This window comes from Chinchilla lanigera, unplaced genomic scaffold (genome assembly GCF_000276665.1).
Source record: "Chinchilla lanigera isolate Chin_1 unplaced genomic scaffold, ChiLan1.0 scaffold00092, whole genome shotgun sequence".
Taxonomy (NCBI): Eukaryota; Metazoa; Chordata; class Mammalia; order Rodentia; family Chinchillidae; genus Chinchilla; species Chinchilla lanigera.
This window is the reverse complement of record NW_004955493.1, coordinates 7,780,346-7,798,579: the sequence shown is the minus strand read 5'-3', so window position 1 is coordinate 7,798,579 and position 18,234 is coordinate 7,780,346. Positions and strand designations below refer to the sequence as shown.

The 18,234-nt window shown below is 53.3% G+C and overlaps 1 protein-coding gene and 1 long non-coding RNA gene across 9 annotated transcripts in view; one reads left to right on the top strand and one right to left on the bottom strand.

The window, feature by feature from the left end:
- Positions 1-33: 33 nt before the first annotated feature.
- Fbxl19 (F-box and leucine-rich repeat protein 19) overlaps positions 34-18,234 on the bottom strand; it is a 29,745-nt gene continuing 11,544 nt past the window's right edge. For 4 of the 8 annotated variants that reach the window (XM_013504752.1, XM_013504751.1, XM_013504754.1 and 1 more), the window contains exons 3-12: positions 16,660-16,860; positions 14,994-15,137; positions 14,785-14,871; positions 14,478-14,696; positions 13,821-13,982; positions 12,223-12,734; positions 4,741-4,904; positions 4,314-4,475; positions 695-913; positions 34-590 (exon numbers count right to left, since the gene is read on the bottom strand). In XM_013504752.1, coding sequence (XP_013360206.1) covers positions 412-590; positions 695-913; positions 4,314-4,475; positions 4,741-4,904; positions 12,223-12,734; positions 13,821-13,982; positions 14,478-14,696; positions 14,785-14,871; positions 14,994-15,137; positions 16,660-16,860 — 2,049 coding nt within the window. In that variant the 3' untranslated portion in view covers positions 34-411. The other 4 variants (XM_005405282.1, XM_005405283.1, XM_013504755.1 and 1 more) reach the window with 4 other exon arrangements.
- Positions 540-3,265, top strand: LOC102023612. Its single transcript, XR_001231264.1, has 2 exons — positions 540-625; positions 2,042-3,265. It is a non-coding gene; the product is annotated as an uncharacterized LOC102023612 (long non-coding RNA).

Here is an 18,234-nt window from a genome sequence, read left to right as displayed (position 1 = left end):
CTGGTCTTTGTTCCCTGAACCCTTGGTGGTCTGCTTGCTGCCCCTCCCCCCCTCCTCCACCTCCCCCAGGCCCAGGCTCCCAGGATCCTGTGTGCAGGTACCCTCGTCCCCTTCTCCCTCCCTCAGACTTGCACTTTAACCCCCCTCCCACCATCCCTTTGGCTCAGCACCCCCAGGACCTCTGACCCACTCCCCCAGGGGATGGACAATGAAGCAGGCGGAAGGGGGAGGAGATGGGAAGGAGACCCCCAGAGATATCAGTGCAGGGGGAAGAGACGGAAGAGGCTGGCTCCAGTCCCTGGGGAGGAACCCCAAGTCATGAGGTGGGTCACCTGGCCTCTCAGCAGGGGGGAAATGAAGGCCCGAGGCCCAGGCTCCCAGTGAGTCCTGGGGGCGGGTGGGGGCACCCAACTAGCTGTCCTTGAGAAGCAGTTTCTCCTCCGGGCAGCGGAAGGGGCCAGGGGGCCCAGCAGCTGCCAGCCGGGCACAAGCTTCAGGAGAGAGCTGGCGGCAGGAGCGCAGGTCGAGGCGGCGGAGACGCGGGCAGCGTCGGAAGAGCGGGAGGCAGTGGTCCGTGAGGCGGTGGCAACCTGGGAATGGGGCAGTGGCAGCTGAGACCAGGCAGGTAAGCAGGCAGGAGACGCCGGCCACGGAGACCGGGAAGGCTCCCCGGACGGACAGGGGCCGGGCTTACCGGCGAGATTGAGGTGTACCAGGGTCTCTCGGAGCGGGGAGGTGGGAGCTGTGAGGAGGTGGACGCTGGGGTCTCCGACGTGGGCGCAGTGGCTCAGATCCAGGGCGCTCAGCTGGGGCGCGTGGCGCAGCAGGAGCCGCAGGGAGGCGTCTGTGAGCTCCAGGCCCGCCAGGCGCAGCTCGGCCACCCCCTGCAGCCGCCCACGGCTCTCCGTTTGCCCTGGACAGAGCAAGAGAGATAGGCACTCATGGCCACTCCCATCCCTACACCCAGACCACCGTGTCCCCACTCATGTTCCTCACCACCCGCCAAACCTGCCGCCGCCGCTCAGGAGCCTCAAGTGGCCCCGTCCTCTGCATGGCTTGCTCTTCTCCCCAGTGCCCACGCCTCTCCAGGCTCCCGTCACCACCTCGGTGAGGCCTGCAGAGACTGCTCCTGCAGTGCTCCCCACGCCCCTACCTTCCTGCCCTTCCCCTTTGTGGCTGGCATGTCATATACATTTCTTCACATTAACCTTCCTCTCCTCGCGAGAACAGGAGGTCCACGAAGGCAGGGCTTTTCCTCACTGCTGCAGCCTCAGCAACGGACACAAAGCAGAGTGCCCAACGTATTTCCATCCACTCACTCAACACAGCAATCCTTAAGAGGACACAGCCCCACACCACCCCTTCCTCCTCCCATGACTACACTCTGGTCACCTGGAGCGCTCCAGTCCCCTTGGTCACCACTAGGTCCACAGCACTTTTCTGAACCGCTCAGTCCTCTCCTTCCAGTCTCTCCAGGCACTCGGAGAGAACTTGTTTCAAACACCAATGGGGCAATTTCCCTCCTCCACTAAAAACAGAACAGCTCAAAGAAATCCAGTCTCGGAACTAGGGATTTAGCTCAGCAGCACAGCGCCTGCCTGGCAAACACGAGGTTGCGAGTTCAATTCCCAGGAAAGAAAGCAAGAAAGAAAGACAGACAGACAGACAGAAAGAAAAAGGAAGGAAGGAAAGAAAAGAAAAGAAAGAAAGAAAAAGAGAAAGAAATCCAGTCTCCTTGGTTGTAGAACATTCCATTTCTATCAGGTCTCATCCCTGGCTCAGCTGCTAACAGCTCTCCACCCCAAACACGAGGTTATACTCCACAAGTGGTTCTGCATGAGAAACTGTGCCCATGCCCAGCTTTCAGGTCTGAGCTCAGAGGCCTCCTCCCTGAATCCAAAGCACACAGTCTGCCCTTTCCCCTCTGTGCTGGGAGGCTAGGCTGCAGGCTCCACCCTAGAGTTCTAATAGTGTCTACTGTGAACCCTTCAGGTTGGTTTTTCTTTTTTAAATTTTTTTGAGACAGGATCTTGCTTTGTAGTGCAGGCTGGCCTTGAACTCGGGATCCTCCTGCCTCAGCCTCCTGAAGCTTGTGGTATTGCAGGTATGCGCCACCACACACAACAGGGTTTACTTTTCTGATCAGGTCTCCTGATATTGATGCCACTGGGCCGAAGATCAAACTGTAAGAACGCCAGCCTTGGGAGACAAGTTCTCTAATCATCATCCCTGTTAACAGACGGGAAAACTGAGGCTTGTACCATAAAGCCTTCTGTCCAAGATCACACGATTAGGAAATAATGGAACCAAAAAACCCAGGCCTGGTGACTACATCCAATCTTAACACAAGGCTACCTGCTTGCCAGACAGCAGCCTGGCCCTGACAGAAACTCCATCAGATGCCAGATTTACGAAACCTGCCTCCAGGCACTTTATGAAATCTGCACAGGACTGAATTCTTCTCGAATGACTGTCAGGCATCCCTGGGCTCCCAGCTTACCTGGGGACTACTGGCTGCAGCAGGCCCGCTAGTGCCACTCCCTGACCTGCACCAACGTATCACTTCTGTTACACGCCAGGCCACCTCTGTGTATGCTCAACCTGGCATAGCCTAGCTCAGTGTGGCAAACCTATGGCACGCGTGACAGCGACCAGCTGTTTGTCACTGAAGGCTCTGAAAAGTCTGCCATCACTGCCCAAGATTCTGTTCTCTCTTCCTGGTCCTAGGAGCTGACAGTCTGGAGAGGGGGAACATCTGCAGATGCCCTCAATTTTGATCACAGCTAACCGTCACTGGAGCAAAGAGAGTCACCTGCGGCCTGGCAGTGTGGAGCGGGCATCAGTAAGGGGGTGCTGGTGCTTAAGCTGGGCCTTCGAGGTTTACAGTGTACCAGTGTGGGAGAGGAATACAGGCAAAGGGCAAAAGCCGGGAAGTAGAATTGTACTATTGCTATGGTAATCCTGCTGGAGGCCAGGGAGCCAGGAGAGAGGAGAGGTGTGTGAAGGCCTAAGTTGCACAACAAGCCTGAGGGCCAGGAAAGCTCCTTTTTGCAAGCTCAAGACAAAGGGCTTGAACTGAACTGAGCACAAAAGAAGAGGTGCTGGTCTGTTAGCCAGCTGGAACTGTCTCACCTCATGAAACACATGGTCTCAATCCCTACCTCACACCCTCCTGTCTTTCTGGCTTAGTCTAATTCAGTAAGAGTGGATAACAGGTAATGCTGCAGCCTAGCTCTGCCTTTGGGACTGGCAATAATCACTCACCTCAGTCAGCTGGGTCTGCGTCCTTCATCTAGAAGATGGGGAGACTCCTGACCCCTACCCCCCACAAGGGCTGCTGTAAAGAGCAGTAGGGCAGGAAAAAGGGAGCCAGAAAGAGTGCTACGAAGGAGTGCTGAGAAGGAAGACCCTTTTACTCTGCCAAGAAGTCCCCTGTGGGAACTCACCCCTCAAACTGGATCTCTCCCATCCTGATTGTCTATTCATTCGATTCTTTCTCACAAATACTAAGTAAGGGGCTAGGGTGAGCAGACAGGCTTTGCCTAAGAGCCTAGCAGAGAGGACGCTGACCTTCAGCAGCATACCTGCACGGTAATATGCGAGGAAGGAGGGAGAGGGGCAGTCGGGAACTTCTAGGAAGAGGCCTTTATGCTGAGGCCTGACAAGAGGTTTAATGCCAGCTAGAGAGGTGGAGGAGGACAGCATAAGAGGCAGAAAGAGGACTGGGGAAGGCCTTAGGCTGCAAGACAGAGCTAGTAGTCAGTGCGAGCCAGACTATACCAGGTCTCAGCAACGGGGTGAAGACACTGGCCTTATCCAAGGAGTACTGGGGATGGTGACTGTTTAGAGCACAGGGTGGACATGGGCACACACCCTTCTGGATGGTTCCCCTGGTTCCAGGGTGGAGAAGTGACTATTAAGAGCCAGTGAGGATGCAGCCGGTACCCCCCATCTCCTGCCTTTCCAAAGAGCCCTGAGGCCCCAGGGCCCCTGTCCCTCCACCTTCGTAGGACCCCGGGGTGATCAGGCCTCTGCCCCCAGCACCGGCTTCTGCCAGCATGGGCCTCCTGCCCCACCAGTCTGCTCAGATCATGCCTCATCCTCCCTGGGAACACACTGTCCTTCCAGGACTCAGTTCAAAGCACACAGCACGAGCGAATGAACCAACAGCAGCAGGAAGGGCCTCTCTTCAACTCATGCACTCCTCCCTATCTTCCAATTCTTGAACACCCAGCATGAGTCATGAAAGACCTGGAGAGACCACACCCTCATCTTGCCAACCCATTCCACAGATGAGCACACAGACGCTGCACCTGGTTTGGTGTCTGGTGGAGGCAACAGTAGCTCTCGGAGCTGGGAGTCTTTCACATCCTCAATCCAGCGGAGGTCCAGGAGCCGAAGGGCTGGCAGTGGGGCTGAGCCCAGGGCAGAGACAGACAGCCAGGAGCAGCCGGAGAGCACCAACTCCTGCAGGCCTGGTATGTGTGTTGTGGGGGTGGGTCAGAAAGCAACGCAGTGAGTCTCCAACTTACACACATTCAAGCAGCAAAGTTTCACGGATATGAATGGACATCACATTTGGGTTTTTACGCGTTACAGTGTGTATCTGTGGGAAAGGGACACAGGACCCCTGGCAGACTTATGAATGAATCCAACTTAACATTCTCCCGGGACGGAGCTCATCTGTATGTCAGGGACTCCGCCCCTGGCCTGTCCCTGTGCCTGTCCTACCCACCCTACCTTGCAGTCGGTTCAGAAGCCACATGAGCTGCTTCTTGGAGACACCTGTCCAGCTGAGGTCCAGGGCCCGGGGCTGGCGGCGAACCACCCCACTAAGCATGGGCGGTGTCAGTGACTTCCGCCTGCTCAGGTCCATTCGAGGCCACAGACGCTTGTCGTAGCACCTGCCAGCCACAGGGAGGAGACAGAGACAGCCTCAGCTCTTGGAGAAACCACACCACCCACGCTCCCAGCAGTTCGCTGTAGTTCCCTGGCATCGAGAAGCTCCGGGCTTGAGGCCAAGAGCACTGGGTTTGGGACCCAAGTTCACCACTGACTGGATGCAAGACCCTGGGCAAGTCTGTTCCTCTCCCTGGACCTCAGAGGTCTCTTTTATGAAAGGAAGATAATAACCCAGACTGCCCCCACGGGGAGTGTTAGATCAAATTAGGTAATTACACACTGCGGGCCCCACAACTTACAAAGGGTCTTGCCAAATAACTACACGAACACCGGCTACACTTTTGATGTGAGGCCAAAGGGATCTGGGAGCAGCCCCCAGCTCCCTGCCTTCGGGCTCCCTGACCTGCCTGTCACCGTTTATGGTGGCTCACGCACGTCTCATCTCCTCTACTCATCGCTGCCACCTCAACAGCCAGTGCTGGACTTACAGCCTGATCTGTTCTTTCTCCGATTACTGTGCCCTCTAGTCAGACCGTAAACTCCGCAAGGATAGACTCAGCTTTTTTCTCCTCTACACGTCCAATATCCCGACACTCCCGGGCGTAAGACACAGGTTACTTGTTGCACATCCACAGAAGAATGAACTAAACTAGTGCAAACTGCTTAGTGCGTCCACTGAGCTGCCCCTAGACACCTCCTTTGTGGCTCTGCATTCATTCACTAAATGTTTATGGAGGACCTAGCAGGTCCCAGGTACTGAAGCTACAAAAAAGAAATGAGGTCTGAACAAAGTTAAGACAGGTTTCCCGACCCCAGCACTCCAAGAGCCTCAACCAGTCCAACATCCTGTGAATGAGAGAAGGGTTTGCCAAACTTACTTCACCATGGAACCCTTCCCCACCTCTCCTAAGGTGGTCAGAATTACAGCACACTAAAGTATCTTGGATTCAGTTTGAGAACTGTCTTCTAGTTCATCAGTTATCAAAGGCATGTCAGGAGATTCCCACTGAACTGAACGGGCTGTCAGAACCAACAGGTGGGCCTGGAAGAGCGCTATGCCTTCCTTCACACTCCTCACGACTCTACAAGACTGTCCCTTCCAGCCCCAGGCTGGAGCAGAGATATCCAAACTGCACTCATTTACTCTCCTCTTATGTGCAGAACATGAAATTTACCTTCAAATTATCCACTCTTCACTTAAAATCAATTATTGTTTTAATACAGACAGGATTAAGCCATGATTTTGTGACACTTAAAACTGCAGGCAGGCCGGAAGTGGTGGCACACACCTGTAATCCCAGCATTAGGGAGGCTGAAGCAGGAAGATCGCCATGAGGCCAGCCTGGGCTACATGGCAAGACTCTGTCTAAAAAAAAAAACTGCCAAGCAGCCAGACATGGTAGTGCACACCTGTGATCCCAGCACTTGAGGGGCGGACCAGGAGGATCACAAGTTCTTGGCCAGTGAGTTCAAGGCCAGCCTGAACTATGTACATAGCAAGACCCTGTCTCAGAAAACCAAACAATCAACCAAACAAACCAAACAGTAAATAAATAAAAACAGCCTGGCAAGGTAATATGCACTTGTAATTCCAGCTACTCAGGAAGCACAGGCAGGAAGAGTGCTAAAGCACGTAAGTTTGGGCCAGATTGGGCACATGGCTACTCAAAAACGAACAAAAACTGCCAAACACACTCCGGAGCCCTTATGTGACATTTCAGTGAATAGTGGAAGTATTCATCTAGGCTTCAGTCAGAACAAAACTCCTCTGCTACCCACTTTCCTGTCCCCTCCGATCATTCCCCACCCCACCCCACCACTTTCATCTCTCTCCCTGATTCCCTCCACTCAATAAACATTTGTAAATCTTTCCAATTTTAAGGATGTAAAGTGAAAGCTGGGCATGATGGCAGACACCTGTAATCCCAGCACTCAGGGAGGCTGAGGCAGGAGGATCACTGTGAGTTTGTGGCCAGCCTGGGCTACAAAGTGAGCTAAAGGGAAGCCTGAACTGCATAGTGAGATTCTGTCTCTAACAGACAAAAAAACAAAAACAAAAATAAGCCCTGCAAAAAATCCAAGGCCAGCCTAAACTACACAGTGGGATCCTGTCTCAAAAAACAAAAAAGGGCCGGGGATATAGCTCAGTGGCACAGTGCCTGCTTGGCAAGTGAAAGGTCTTGAGTTCAATTCCTACTACAAAAAAAAAAAAGAATGAAAAATGGAGGAGCTGGGTGATGGTGCATGCCTGTAATCCCAGCACTCAGGAGGCTGAGGCAGGAGGATCATTGTGAGTTCAAGACCAGCCTGGGCTACAAAGTGAGCTCAAGGCCAGCCTGAACGGCATACCAAGACCCTATCTCAAAAAGACAAAAAAAAAAAAAAAAAACGTGAAGGAGCCGGGCATGCTGGTACATGCCTATTATTTCAGCACTCTGAAGGCTGAGGCAAGACCACTCCAAGTCTGAGGCCAGCCAGGCTACATAGCGAGTTTAAGTCGGCCTGTACTACACAGAGAGATCCTAGCTCAAAAATAGAAAAAATAAAATAAAATAAAAAGTGGAGGAAAAAATGCACTCTCAACCCAGCCTCTACTCCTTTTCTCTTTCCATTCAGTGAACTGCTGGACGCAAAGCCTCTCCCTGTCCCCTCTGACTCAGTCCTTGGGGTCAAATGCTACCACTTCCTCAGAGCCTTCCCTTGGTTATCTTCTTTGTTTATTTTAAGACAGGGTCTCACTATGCCGTTCAGACTGGCCTGGAGCTCACAGCAATCCTCCTGCCTCAGCCTCCTAAAGGCTGAGATTACAGAAGTACACCACCACGTTGGGCCATTCATCCTATTATAACAGTGGTGATACTGACTACAGCACGAACGACATGTTTTTCCCAAGGTTTACTACATGCCAAGTACTGTTCTTTGCTTTAAAGATTTAATCTCACAATAGCCCTAGAACATTTTCATTTTCCTTCTTCTTACAATTACAAAAGTTAAAAACTTGTTCAACGAGGGATGATGACACATGTAATTCCAACACTGGGGAGGCTGAGGCAGGAGGATCACTGTGAGCTCACTTTGGGCTACAAAGTGAGATCAAGGACAGCCTGAACTGCATAGTGAAACTCTTGTCTTCAAAAAGACGAGAACAAAAACAAAACTTGTTCAGCCAAGTGAGGTGGTACATGCCTGTAATCCCAGCAGCTGGGAGGCTGAGGCAGGTGGATCAACTAGCCTGGGCTACAGAGCAAGACTGTTTCAAAAAAAAAAAGCAAAAAATTCATTACTGAGCAGTAGCGGGGTCTGGGCAGAGACCTGGAACTCTATATACAAAGAGCCAAGGGTGAGGCTCACCTCCATGCAGTCTGGCTTTGGTCCAATCTACTCAAACGAAGCACAGAAACACCAAGACCTTCTTGTAGCAAAATTCAACTACCACCTCCTGGTCCTTATCTCCCATGACCTCTCGCAGTTATCTACCCTGGCTCACCCACCCTTTCTTCCCTTCCCCTCCCCTACTCGACCTCTCTTCTCTTTAAAGCACATCTCCATCCTTGATCTCCTCCAATTCTTGGGTTGCTCTTTCTCTAACTCACGAACACTAACATCCTTCCTCCTCTCTCTCCACTGAAGCCGGTCCCTATAGGCTGGAAACTGCCCAGCACGTATCTTTCTGTTAGGCGCTGAGTCAGCAGCTCCAAGTGCTGTTCCTGCTCTACCTTACTGGCCCACCTGCCTTTCACAGGTCAAATCTGAGTTCTTCACTTTCCCCGGAGCCCACACCTCTGATCCCCAAGTTTGGGGAAGGATACTGTTTCTCATCCAGCTCCTATGCTACAATCTCAACTAAGATTTCCCCAGTTATACCCATAGCTCGTGAGTCACAACACCCAAGCCATTCTTTTTTTTTGGTACTGGGAATCAAACTCAGGACCTTGCCCTTGCCAGGGAGGCGCTTGTGCCGCTGAGCTATATCCCCAGCCCTACAAGCCATTCTTATACATGAAAAGTTCTTAGCTAGGCGTGGTAGCAGATGCCTATAATCCCAGCACTAGGGAGGCTGAGGCAGGAGGAGCGCTGTGAGTTTGAGGTCAGCCTGAACTGCACAAGGAAAGCCTGTCTCAAAAAGACAATGAATGAATGAATGAATGAATATTCTCAACCCAAGCCCCACCCCACCACATCTGCTACTACACGCAACCTGGCAAAACCTCCTATTTGTCCCATACTATGGCCCCTTTAGGCTCTTGCTCTGCCCTCCCCTCCCCTCTCTCCCTAAAAAGCACCATTTTATGGAGCATTTAGTACCCTCCAGGCACTGTGCTAAGCAGCACTGTGCTAAGTATTTTGCCGGAACCACCTCATTTAATCTGCATCAAGTAAATACAATTGGCCCTCTGCATTCATGGGTTCCACATCTGCCACCACCTGCAGATTAAGCATATTCAAAATATACTACCAGCTATTTAGGATGCTGAGGCAGGAAGGTTACAAGTTCAAGTATAGCCTGGGCAACTCAGACCTTGTCTCAAAATAAAACACAGAAAGGCTATGGGTACAGAATAGTGACAGAGCACTAGCCTAGCATGTGTGAGTCCCTGGCTTCCCTTCCTAGCACCACCAAAAAAACTTGAATGAATGAATAAATGAATAAATGAAAAAAGAAAGAAAAAGAAGTAAGAAAATATACCAAAACAATTACACCTATATTGAACATATTCACATCTCTTTTGGTTCTTGCTCTCTAAACAGTACTCACTATTTACACGGCATTTATGTTAGGTATCATAAGTAATCTATGGGTGTTTTAAAGTAAGTGGGAGGTGGGGCTGGGGATTTAGCTCAGCGGCAAAGCGCCTGCCTGGCAAGCGCAAGGTCGTGAGTTCGGTTCCCAGTACCGGAGAAAAACCAAAAAAAAAAAAAAAAAAAGATAGAAGTAAATGGGAGGGCTGGGCATGGTGGCACATGCTTATAATCCCAGTACTTGGGAGGCTGAGGCAAGAGGATTGCCACAACTTTGTGGCCAACCTGGGTTAACATAGTGAGTTCAATCCCAGCACGCGGGAGGCTGAGGCAGGAGGATTGCTTTGAGTTCGAGGGCAGCCTGGGCTACATAGTGAGTTGAGGGCCAGCCCAAACTGCATAGTGAGACCCTGTCTCAAAAAGACAAAAAACCCCCAATACATAGTGAGTTCAAAGTCAGCCTAAACCGCATATTCTTTTCTCTTGTCCTTTCCTGTCTCTCTCCCTCTCCTTCCCTCCCTCTTTCTTTTCTTTCTTAGCTTGCTTCTTTTCTTCTTTCTTTCCTTCTTTCTTTTGGCTGGGATTACTTATAGGCATGTGCTACCACACTGGGCCAAAACGCCTATTTCCTGAGATCTCCTCTCAAAAAACAAAACAAAACAAAACAAAACAAAATAAAGTATATGAGACGGCCAGCGATATAGCTCAGCGGCACAACACCTGCTTGGCAAGCACAAGGTCCTGAGTTCAATTCCCGGTACTAAAAAAAAAAGTATATGGGAGAATGTGCATAGGTTAAATCCAAGTATTGGTACCAATTTACACAGAAGACTTGATCATCTTTAGATTTTAGTGTGTGTGTGTATCTCAGAGCAAATCTCCGTGGATACTAAGGTAAGACTCTTATTAATGTTTAGAGACAGGGTCTTCCTCTGTAGCCCAGGTGACCTGGAACTTGCCTTCATCTTTCTGCCTCAGCCTCTGCACCACTGTATTAAAATGACCCCAGACTACAAATGAGAAAACTAGGGTCTTTTGAGGTTTAGCCATAGAGGTCACAACTGATGAAACCTGTAGGTGCCAGGTGCCAGGGCTCATGCTGGAAACCACTGCAATCCAGTGTCTCTGCTTTGTCCACTGGTCTCTGAGGCAGGAATCAGGGCCTTTCCAGTTTTGGGTCTCACGTGCCAAATGCAGAGCTGGCCTTGAAGGGGCCTCACATTTTCTCACTTAACACTGTGAGGAGGGTAGTCATTCCCAGCAATTTCTGTAACTATCTGCTTCTATGTTGCAGATTGACTGGAAGGCTGACTTTCAGTAAGTACTTGTAACTGATTTACAACAATGACCACATTAAGGCCCTGAACATTTTCTACTTTCCCAGTACTCTGACCAGATCTCTATGTGCCCTGGCACACAAACCCACTGGGTGACAGCTTTGATTATCTGGAGTTTACAGATAATGAAACTCAGGCATGGGGAAGCTAAAAAACTAACCCAAGGGCATAGGGCTCCTCGCAGGAAGAACAAGAACCTTCCACAGGCGATTTGCCTCCAGAGCTTGCACTCCAGTTCCCGGGGCTAAGAAGAGATCAGCAAGCAGGCACTCGCCCTCCAGAACTGGTGCCTAGAAAAGAGCTCTGGAGTTCGGTTCAGCCACTAACTCGTACTGTTGCTTCAGGAGTCCCCTGCTCCCTCACAGAGCTGCTATTAGAGGAACAAATCAGCTAACAGCTGTGAAGTGCTCAACGGGCAGCTTAATCCACAGTGAGCGCTGGGAAAGAGCTTGAATTTTCTCATTAAACATTTCTAGAGCATCTACACTGCCCTTTGTCTCATGCTGGGGACATGAAGATAAAATAGACACAGTACCCATCCCTGCCCCAGCAGCTGATGGACATGAAAATCAGTAAATGAAGGCTTGTCAACATACTGAAGGCCGCTGGGTGCTCCAGGAGAGGAACAGGGTGCTGGGGGATGGAGAGGAGAAGGAATCCTGTTGGGGGCGGATCAGGGAGACAAGAGGCTTGGGAGGATGACAGACATTTCTGACCAAGGTTCAGGAGGCAGTAGGGGTGAGTGGGGACTGCGCTGGAAGGTCCGGGTATAGTTACCTCAGAGTTGGGGCTACCCCAGGGCAGGACCTTCTCCTATTTAAAGGGGATCAACAGACTGTCCTCAGAAAAGAGAGCATGAAAAGTCAGGTAACACGTTACAGCACACATCACATTGGACAGCACACTCAGCACACACTAGGCACTCAGTATAAACAGCTATTATTAAGGGGAAGGATGCTGAAGCCAGAGAGCTGAGGTTCAAATTCCTGGTCCCGCCACTTTCCACATCACCTTGGGCCTCAGCTTCACCCGGAACCGGGGACCGATTCCTCCTCACGAAGCTGCTGTGAGGGCTAAGGGGGCTCCTGAGTGGAAGGCAGCCTGTGTGCAGTAAATACGAAGCACACACTACCATACACACTGTAGAAGTACAAGGCCCAGGCAGGATTAGATACCTTCTGCAGGTCACGCAGCAAGTGAGAAGCGTGTCAGCAATGGAACTCAGGCCTGTCCAGCCACTTACCAGCGGCTCCAAGTCCGGCAAACTCGCATGCAGACACACAGCTCTCGGGGCCCGAGGTGCTGGAAGACGCGAAGCCAGGCAGCCCGGGGCAGAGGGTGGTCGGATCCAGCAGCCAGAGGCAGCGTGTCAGGCTCAGGGCTCCGAGGGGGAGGGCGTACCACATGCCGCTCCAGCTGCGGAGGCCGGGGTGGTGGAGCCGGGCCCAGGGGCCAGCTGAGCAGGGGTCCCCCACTGCCAGGGCGCACAGCCCGCCGCCCCCCACGGTTCTCTTTCTCGCCAGAGCTGCCCCGGGCCGGCCGTCGCCCATTCCGGGCCTCGCCGGGGGCCTCATCCTCACTCAGCGATGTGCCTGATGAATCGGAATCTGAGTCTGAGTCCGAAGAGGACGAAGAGGTGTCAGGCACCCGCTCCAGTAGCTGGCACATCCGCTTGAAACGTTCCAGCTTCTCTCTCTGGGGCGATGGGGACGGCACCGCTGGGCCCTCAGCGGAGGCCAAAGGCGGCTTTGGTTTCTGCAAAGAGACAGGCTAAGGCTGTTCTAGGGCCCAGGACATACTTTCCTATCCGCCCCCCACCCACGAGGAGTGACCAGGGGAAGAACAGCCCAAGGGACAGTCCTGAGTTCCACACTGCTCCTGAACAATGTGACACCTTGGCCACCTCTGGACTTCAGTTTCCTTATCTGTACTGTGAAGGTGCCACTTCCAAGGATTTAGAGCCTTACGGCTTCCAACGGCTTGTGCACTTCCCAAAGCAGAGAGATACTGAGAGAAGTTCGGCGGGCCAGCTTGCCTATCAACTGACTGGCCTTGGAAAGCCCCTGCTTCATCAACTATGACACGCAGAGGCCACCGCGTATCATCATGTGGCCCTGTGTGGAGCACTAAGTCTCACTGACTCCTTACGCCCTCGCCGTACAACGTACTGGCAACGGGAGCCACTCCTCTTAGACATGGTAAACCGAGGCTCCAAGAGACTCATTTACTTGTCCAAAGTCAAAAACTGACAAATAGTGGACACAGGGTTTGAACAAGACAATCAGATAGACCCTTGCGTTTAGTCAGTGCACAGTAACATCTAAATTCTGGCTTTGCTAGGTGACATCGGACAATTCTCTTAACCTCACAGCACCTCATTTCTCTTGAATCTAAGCGAACGTTATAATTTACAAAGCTCATTTACTTTTGTAATCTCATTAGATTTATATAGCACTATGATATAGGGAGGTTATGGCGTGTAGTTTCATCTCCATTTTACAGATGAGGAAATTGAGGCTCAGAACAGCTGACAAGCTGCCAAGATCAAGTGAAACAGCAGTTGGGCAGGAATTTGAACTCAGTTCTTTCCCCTTCAAAGCTTGGAGAGATGAAGCAAATGGGACAGATGACATCCTAGATATTCTTGGGAGGGGAGAGGTTCTTGTGGCCTGGACTCAACCCACTCTCCCACCCAACTCTTCCCAGGGGTCCAGACACCCATGGGGAATCACATGAGCCTAGGACAAGACAGAGGGAGCAGGAAGGGACAGAGCTTCATCACCATGGTGGAGGGTGGGGCAAGGAAAGGTGGGAGGGGGAGGGAAGAGGTCCCTGGCACACCTCCCAGCTCTCGGGAGGGAGCCCAGGGTGGCAGGACGAGAATGCCTGGCTCGGATTCAGAACCCTGGGGGGCAGAAGGCCTGGGCCGCCTGGGTCCGATCCTCGGAGGAGGCAGGCGTCTCCACCCACCTTCTTCAGGTGCCTCTCTCTGCCTCCTTTCACCTACCAGAGCAAGAGGGAGATATGGGGGAAGGGACAGACCCCATTAGGCCCTCAATGCCTGCACAATTAAGGTCCATGCCCACCTCTTAAGACTACAAATCCCAGAAGCCCCCATCCCAGGAAGAACTCTGAGCATGCTCACCTTACAATCAGTGGCTTGGCTTACTGAGCATGCTCTCATCTCCTCTTTCATTGGCCTCAGGCTCTTTCCAACCCCTCCCACCTCTGTAGCAGTTTGAGCATGCTCTCTTCTTCCTCCCTAACCCACCCAGGCAGGGCTCCCAGGGCTTCCTGGCTGTACCAGTTCCCCCTCACCTGCATTTCTTCACAGCAAGCATGCCCCACCCCTGAACTACTGAACTACATGTCCCAACAACCTCTAGAAGAACTCAAGGTGGCTGCTTCCTAGGCCCACCCACAGTAGAAAAAGGGGGGAGGACTACAGCTCCCAGAATCCCTTAGGCTGGACCTAGTGAGCATGCCTCATGGCCTCACCTTTTTTCTTGGGGTAGGGGGCTCATTCCCTGCCTCCCTCTCCTTTCGTTTGGGGGGCCCAGGCACATCCTCAGGCGGGGGGCCAGCAGGTAGAGGGCCCTTGCGCCTGGGTGGAGGCGGTGGGAGTGGCAGCTCCTCCGTCAGCTTCCATCCACTCCCTAGGCTGGCACCCTCCTCGCCGTTGTCAGCCCTGCGGCGGCCTGGCCCCTCACCTGAATCCTGGGGAGATGAAAGCTGGCGGTGAGGCCCTGCACACCTCCCCAACCCGCTACCCAGAAGGCAGTACTCAGCCCAGCTCTGCCCCTACCTTGCTGGTGCGGCCTTCCTGGGTACAGCGAGGGCACTCCCAGCAGTTGGGGATCTCCGCATTGATGACACCCTCAGCCTTCCCCATCTGTGGGCAAGAGGGCAGGGAGTGGATGAGGGGGTCCCGGGAAACCTAAGGTGAATATGGCCCGCCTCTTGCTCCCTGACACTCTGCCCCACCCCAGACACCACAGTTCCCAGAGCTATCACCTTCAGGCAGCCAGGGTGGACGATCTCGTTGCAGATTGTACACTCCATGAGGCTCAAACCAAATTTCTCTTCCTCTCCCTCCACTGTGTCCTCCTTCCCAGCCTCCCCACACAAGAGGCACACAGCTGTGTGTGGGAGCACGGGCTGTTGAGGGAGAGGGGACATCAGGGACCCCAAAAGCAAACAACAGGGGAAAGACTTCCTTCTGGGGACCCTGGCCAGTTGCTCAAGATTCAGAACCCATACACACAGCTGAGTAAAATCCTGAGTTTGTTTCTTTTTGGCAGTCTGACTTCCCAACCACTGACTGAACCTCAAAAGTCTCTGTTTCTGCATCTGTAAAATGGGGCTAAGACTCTCCCTTACAAGACCGTTCTAAGGGCAAGATAATGTAGGAAAGGCATTGGATGCACACTTATTATCACTGCTGTGATTGTTACAGCTAGATCCAAGGCCAGAGTGACCCTGAAATTACAGTTGGCTTTAGCGGGAGGGAAACATGACAATATTCAGAGAAAGTTAAAGAAAATGCAGCAATGCAGCAGCAGCTTAGGGGGATTCTGATGATGTTCAGTGAGCAGCTTAAGAGTGGCTCTGGATCCCACAGTGAATCCAATTTTGGCAAGACCCTGAGAACACTAAAGGCAACTACCTAATCCTGGGAAAAACAGGAGCAATAGTTAGGTAACAGGACTTTAGGGAGGACCGTGGTGATACAGGATGACACGAGGGATGCTGAAGGCCGTGAGACAGGATCAAGAGAAGGGAGAGAGAGAAGAAACGGGAACATGAGGCAAGGGGCTGGGAGACAGAGGAAGAGAGATACTATGGGGTGGAAAATCCAAACCAGGAAAGAGCGACAGGAGGAAGAGAGGGAGGTGGTGGTGTGGGAGGGGGATGCAGGATGCAGCTGGCTCCTCCTAGCTGTCAGAGCCTGGGGCAGCTCTCAGAAGCCTGAGGCCTCTCAAAAGCTGAGGAAGGCAGGGAGGAAGCCCACGTTTCCCTCATACCTACTGTGTACTGGGCCTTGTGGAATTTGTTTAATCTTTACAACTCGGCAAAGGAAATTTTTTTTTAAGACATGGTCTTGCCATGTAACCCAGGCTGCCCTCAGACTCGCAGTGATCCTCCTGCCTCAGCCTCCCAAAGTGCTGGGATTATAGGCATGTGTCACCATGCCCGGCAGGAAAGGAAATACTTTACAGAAAAGGTACCTGAGGTTCAAAATGACTTGCTCAAGGTCAAACGAAGGGGGAGCCTGGTCTCAAATTCCAGACTACCCTCATAGGGAAGAGGCCAGAGAAAGGCAAGAGCTCTTCCTAGGAGACAGCTGTGGGAACAGACTCTTCATGCACGGTAACTGGGGAGCCAGAGCTGGGGGCTGAGCTTTCTATACGCCTGTGCTTTCCTCTGGGGTGAGGAAAGGCAGAGGCCGGGTCAGACCCTTCTGAGTACCTTAACACTGCCACCCCCGCCCCCACATAAGGGTAAAAATGGACATTTACACAAATCAGTGACTGAATAAAGGAAGTGAATCCATAAACAGCAACTCTGGGAAGCAGCCACCAGCCACCCCAAAAGGTGCATGGGCCAGCGTGAAAGGTGACTTCTAGGGATGTGTCCCTGAGCTTCAAAGGGGCCCGACAGTAGTGGGGGCAGAACTCACGGCAGTGCACTGCCGGAGCAGGCACGACTGCTTCATGCGCCCGGGCCCCCCGAACTTCTTCATGTCTCGGCAGAAGTGGCAGTCCCCGCACTCAGTTCGCACACAGGCCCGGCAGCGACGGCAGCGGGTTCGGCGTCGGCGCGCTCCGGCCCCCGGCCCCCGGCTGCTCGACGACATTGGGGGCGTCAGCAACGCCGAGGGCTGTGGGTAGATGGTGGCAGTGTCAAATGGGCCCACTGGGCCACGGTCTGGGAGATTACCGGCAGCTCAGCCCCAACCCTGGGGAACCAGAGCTTGCTCTCCTACCTACCAGGGCGAGGAGGTCACCCCTCCCACGTGTTTGCGTGTTAGGGATGGGGACCACTCTCTGTTCAAGGCCTCTCTCCCTGCAGCTGCTTATCTAGCTCCTCTGGGAGCCGTGAGAACTGGCTTCCCCACCTCATTCCTCCTCTACCCCTTCCTCAGCGTCCTTCCCTAGCCAGGAGGGAGGACACTGAGGCCACCTCTCTGACTCCCAAGCTAAAGCTCTGTGCAAAAGCCAGCGGCTCCCTGTCTGGCCTGATGTCAGAGAGGTCCGCACTCTTCCCTGTTATCCAAACACAGAACGCCCGAGGCTCTCACCGACCCACAATTCCCCAGGTCTGTCTCCAACACGCCACAGATTCCTAAGCAGAAGCCCCAGACTTTTCTTTCTCCCTCTCTCCTTTCCCCTGCTTACAGCTAACAGCCATCCAATCTCTTTCTCCCAAATCTCAGCATCCTCATCAGATCCAATGGGATCCTTGCCCTCATCTCTAATGGTCCACTCTGCCCCTCCAACTTCTCAAGACTCTGACACCTCTGAGACGCTTCTTCACAAACCCTCCTCAGCCCAGGATCTCAACTCCTCCGTCCCTGCGTCCCCTGGCATCCTCTAGGCTCTCTCAGGTCAACCTGGGCCGTCCGCCGGATCCCTGGGGTTCTACAGTTCCGCTGTCCCCACAGACTCAGGATGGGCTCAGCCTTCGACCCCCTCAGCTTCCCGGGCTGCTTTCCATACCTAAGCGTGTGCAATCCCTGGGGCTCCCCTCCCCATGGAAACCAGATCCTCCAAGATCCCACAGGGACTCCGCAGGCCTGGAGGGTCTCTTCCCGGTCAGTCTTACTCCAGGTCTCCCCTTTCCAGGGACCTATCCCCGGGGCAGGGGACCCTCCAGCGCCCGGGGGAGGGCCCTAGAGGGCGGCGACCGCAGGGGCGGGTGCAGGGGGCTGTAAGGGGAAGCAGGGTCTGGGAAGGAAGGCCAGTTCCCGGCTGAGGTCACGGGAAGGAGGGCTAGAGAGGAGCGTCGGGAGCAGAGGGAGGGTGAGGCTAGGGGCGGGGAAGGTGGAGAGAGGCTGGGCTGAGGATGAATGGGAGTGGGAGCTGCCCGGGTCTGGGGGTGCGGAGGAGCCGCATGAACCCACCTCACACGTGTCCCGGGAGCCATCTCTCCCTTCTCGGCAGCTCCCGGCGGGTCGGCGGCCATCGGCAGCGGGGGGGCCGGGCGGCGCGGGGCGCGGAACGCTCAGAACGCCGGGGTCCACGGCCCCCCGAGG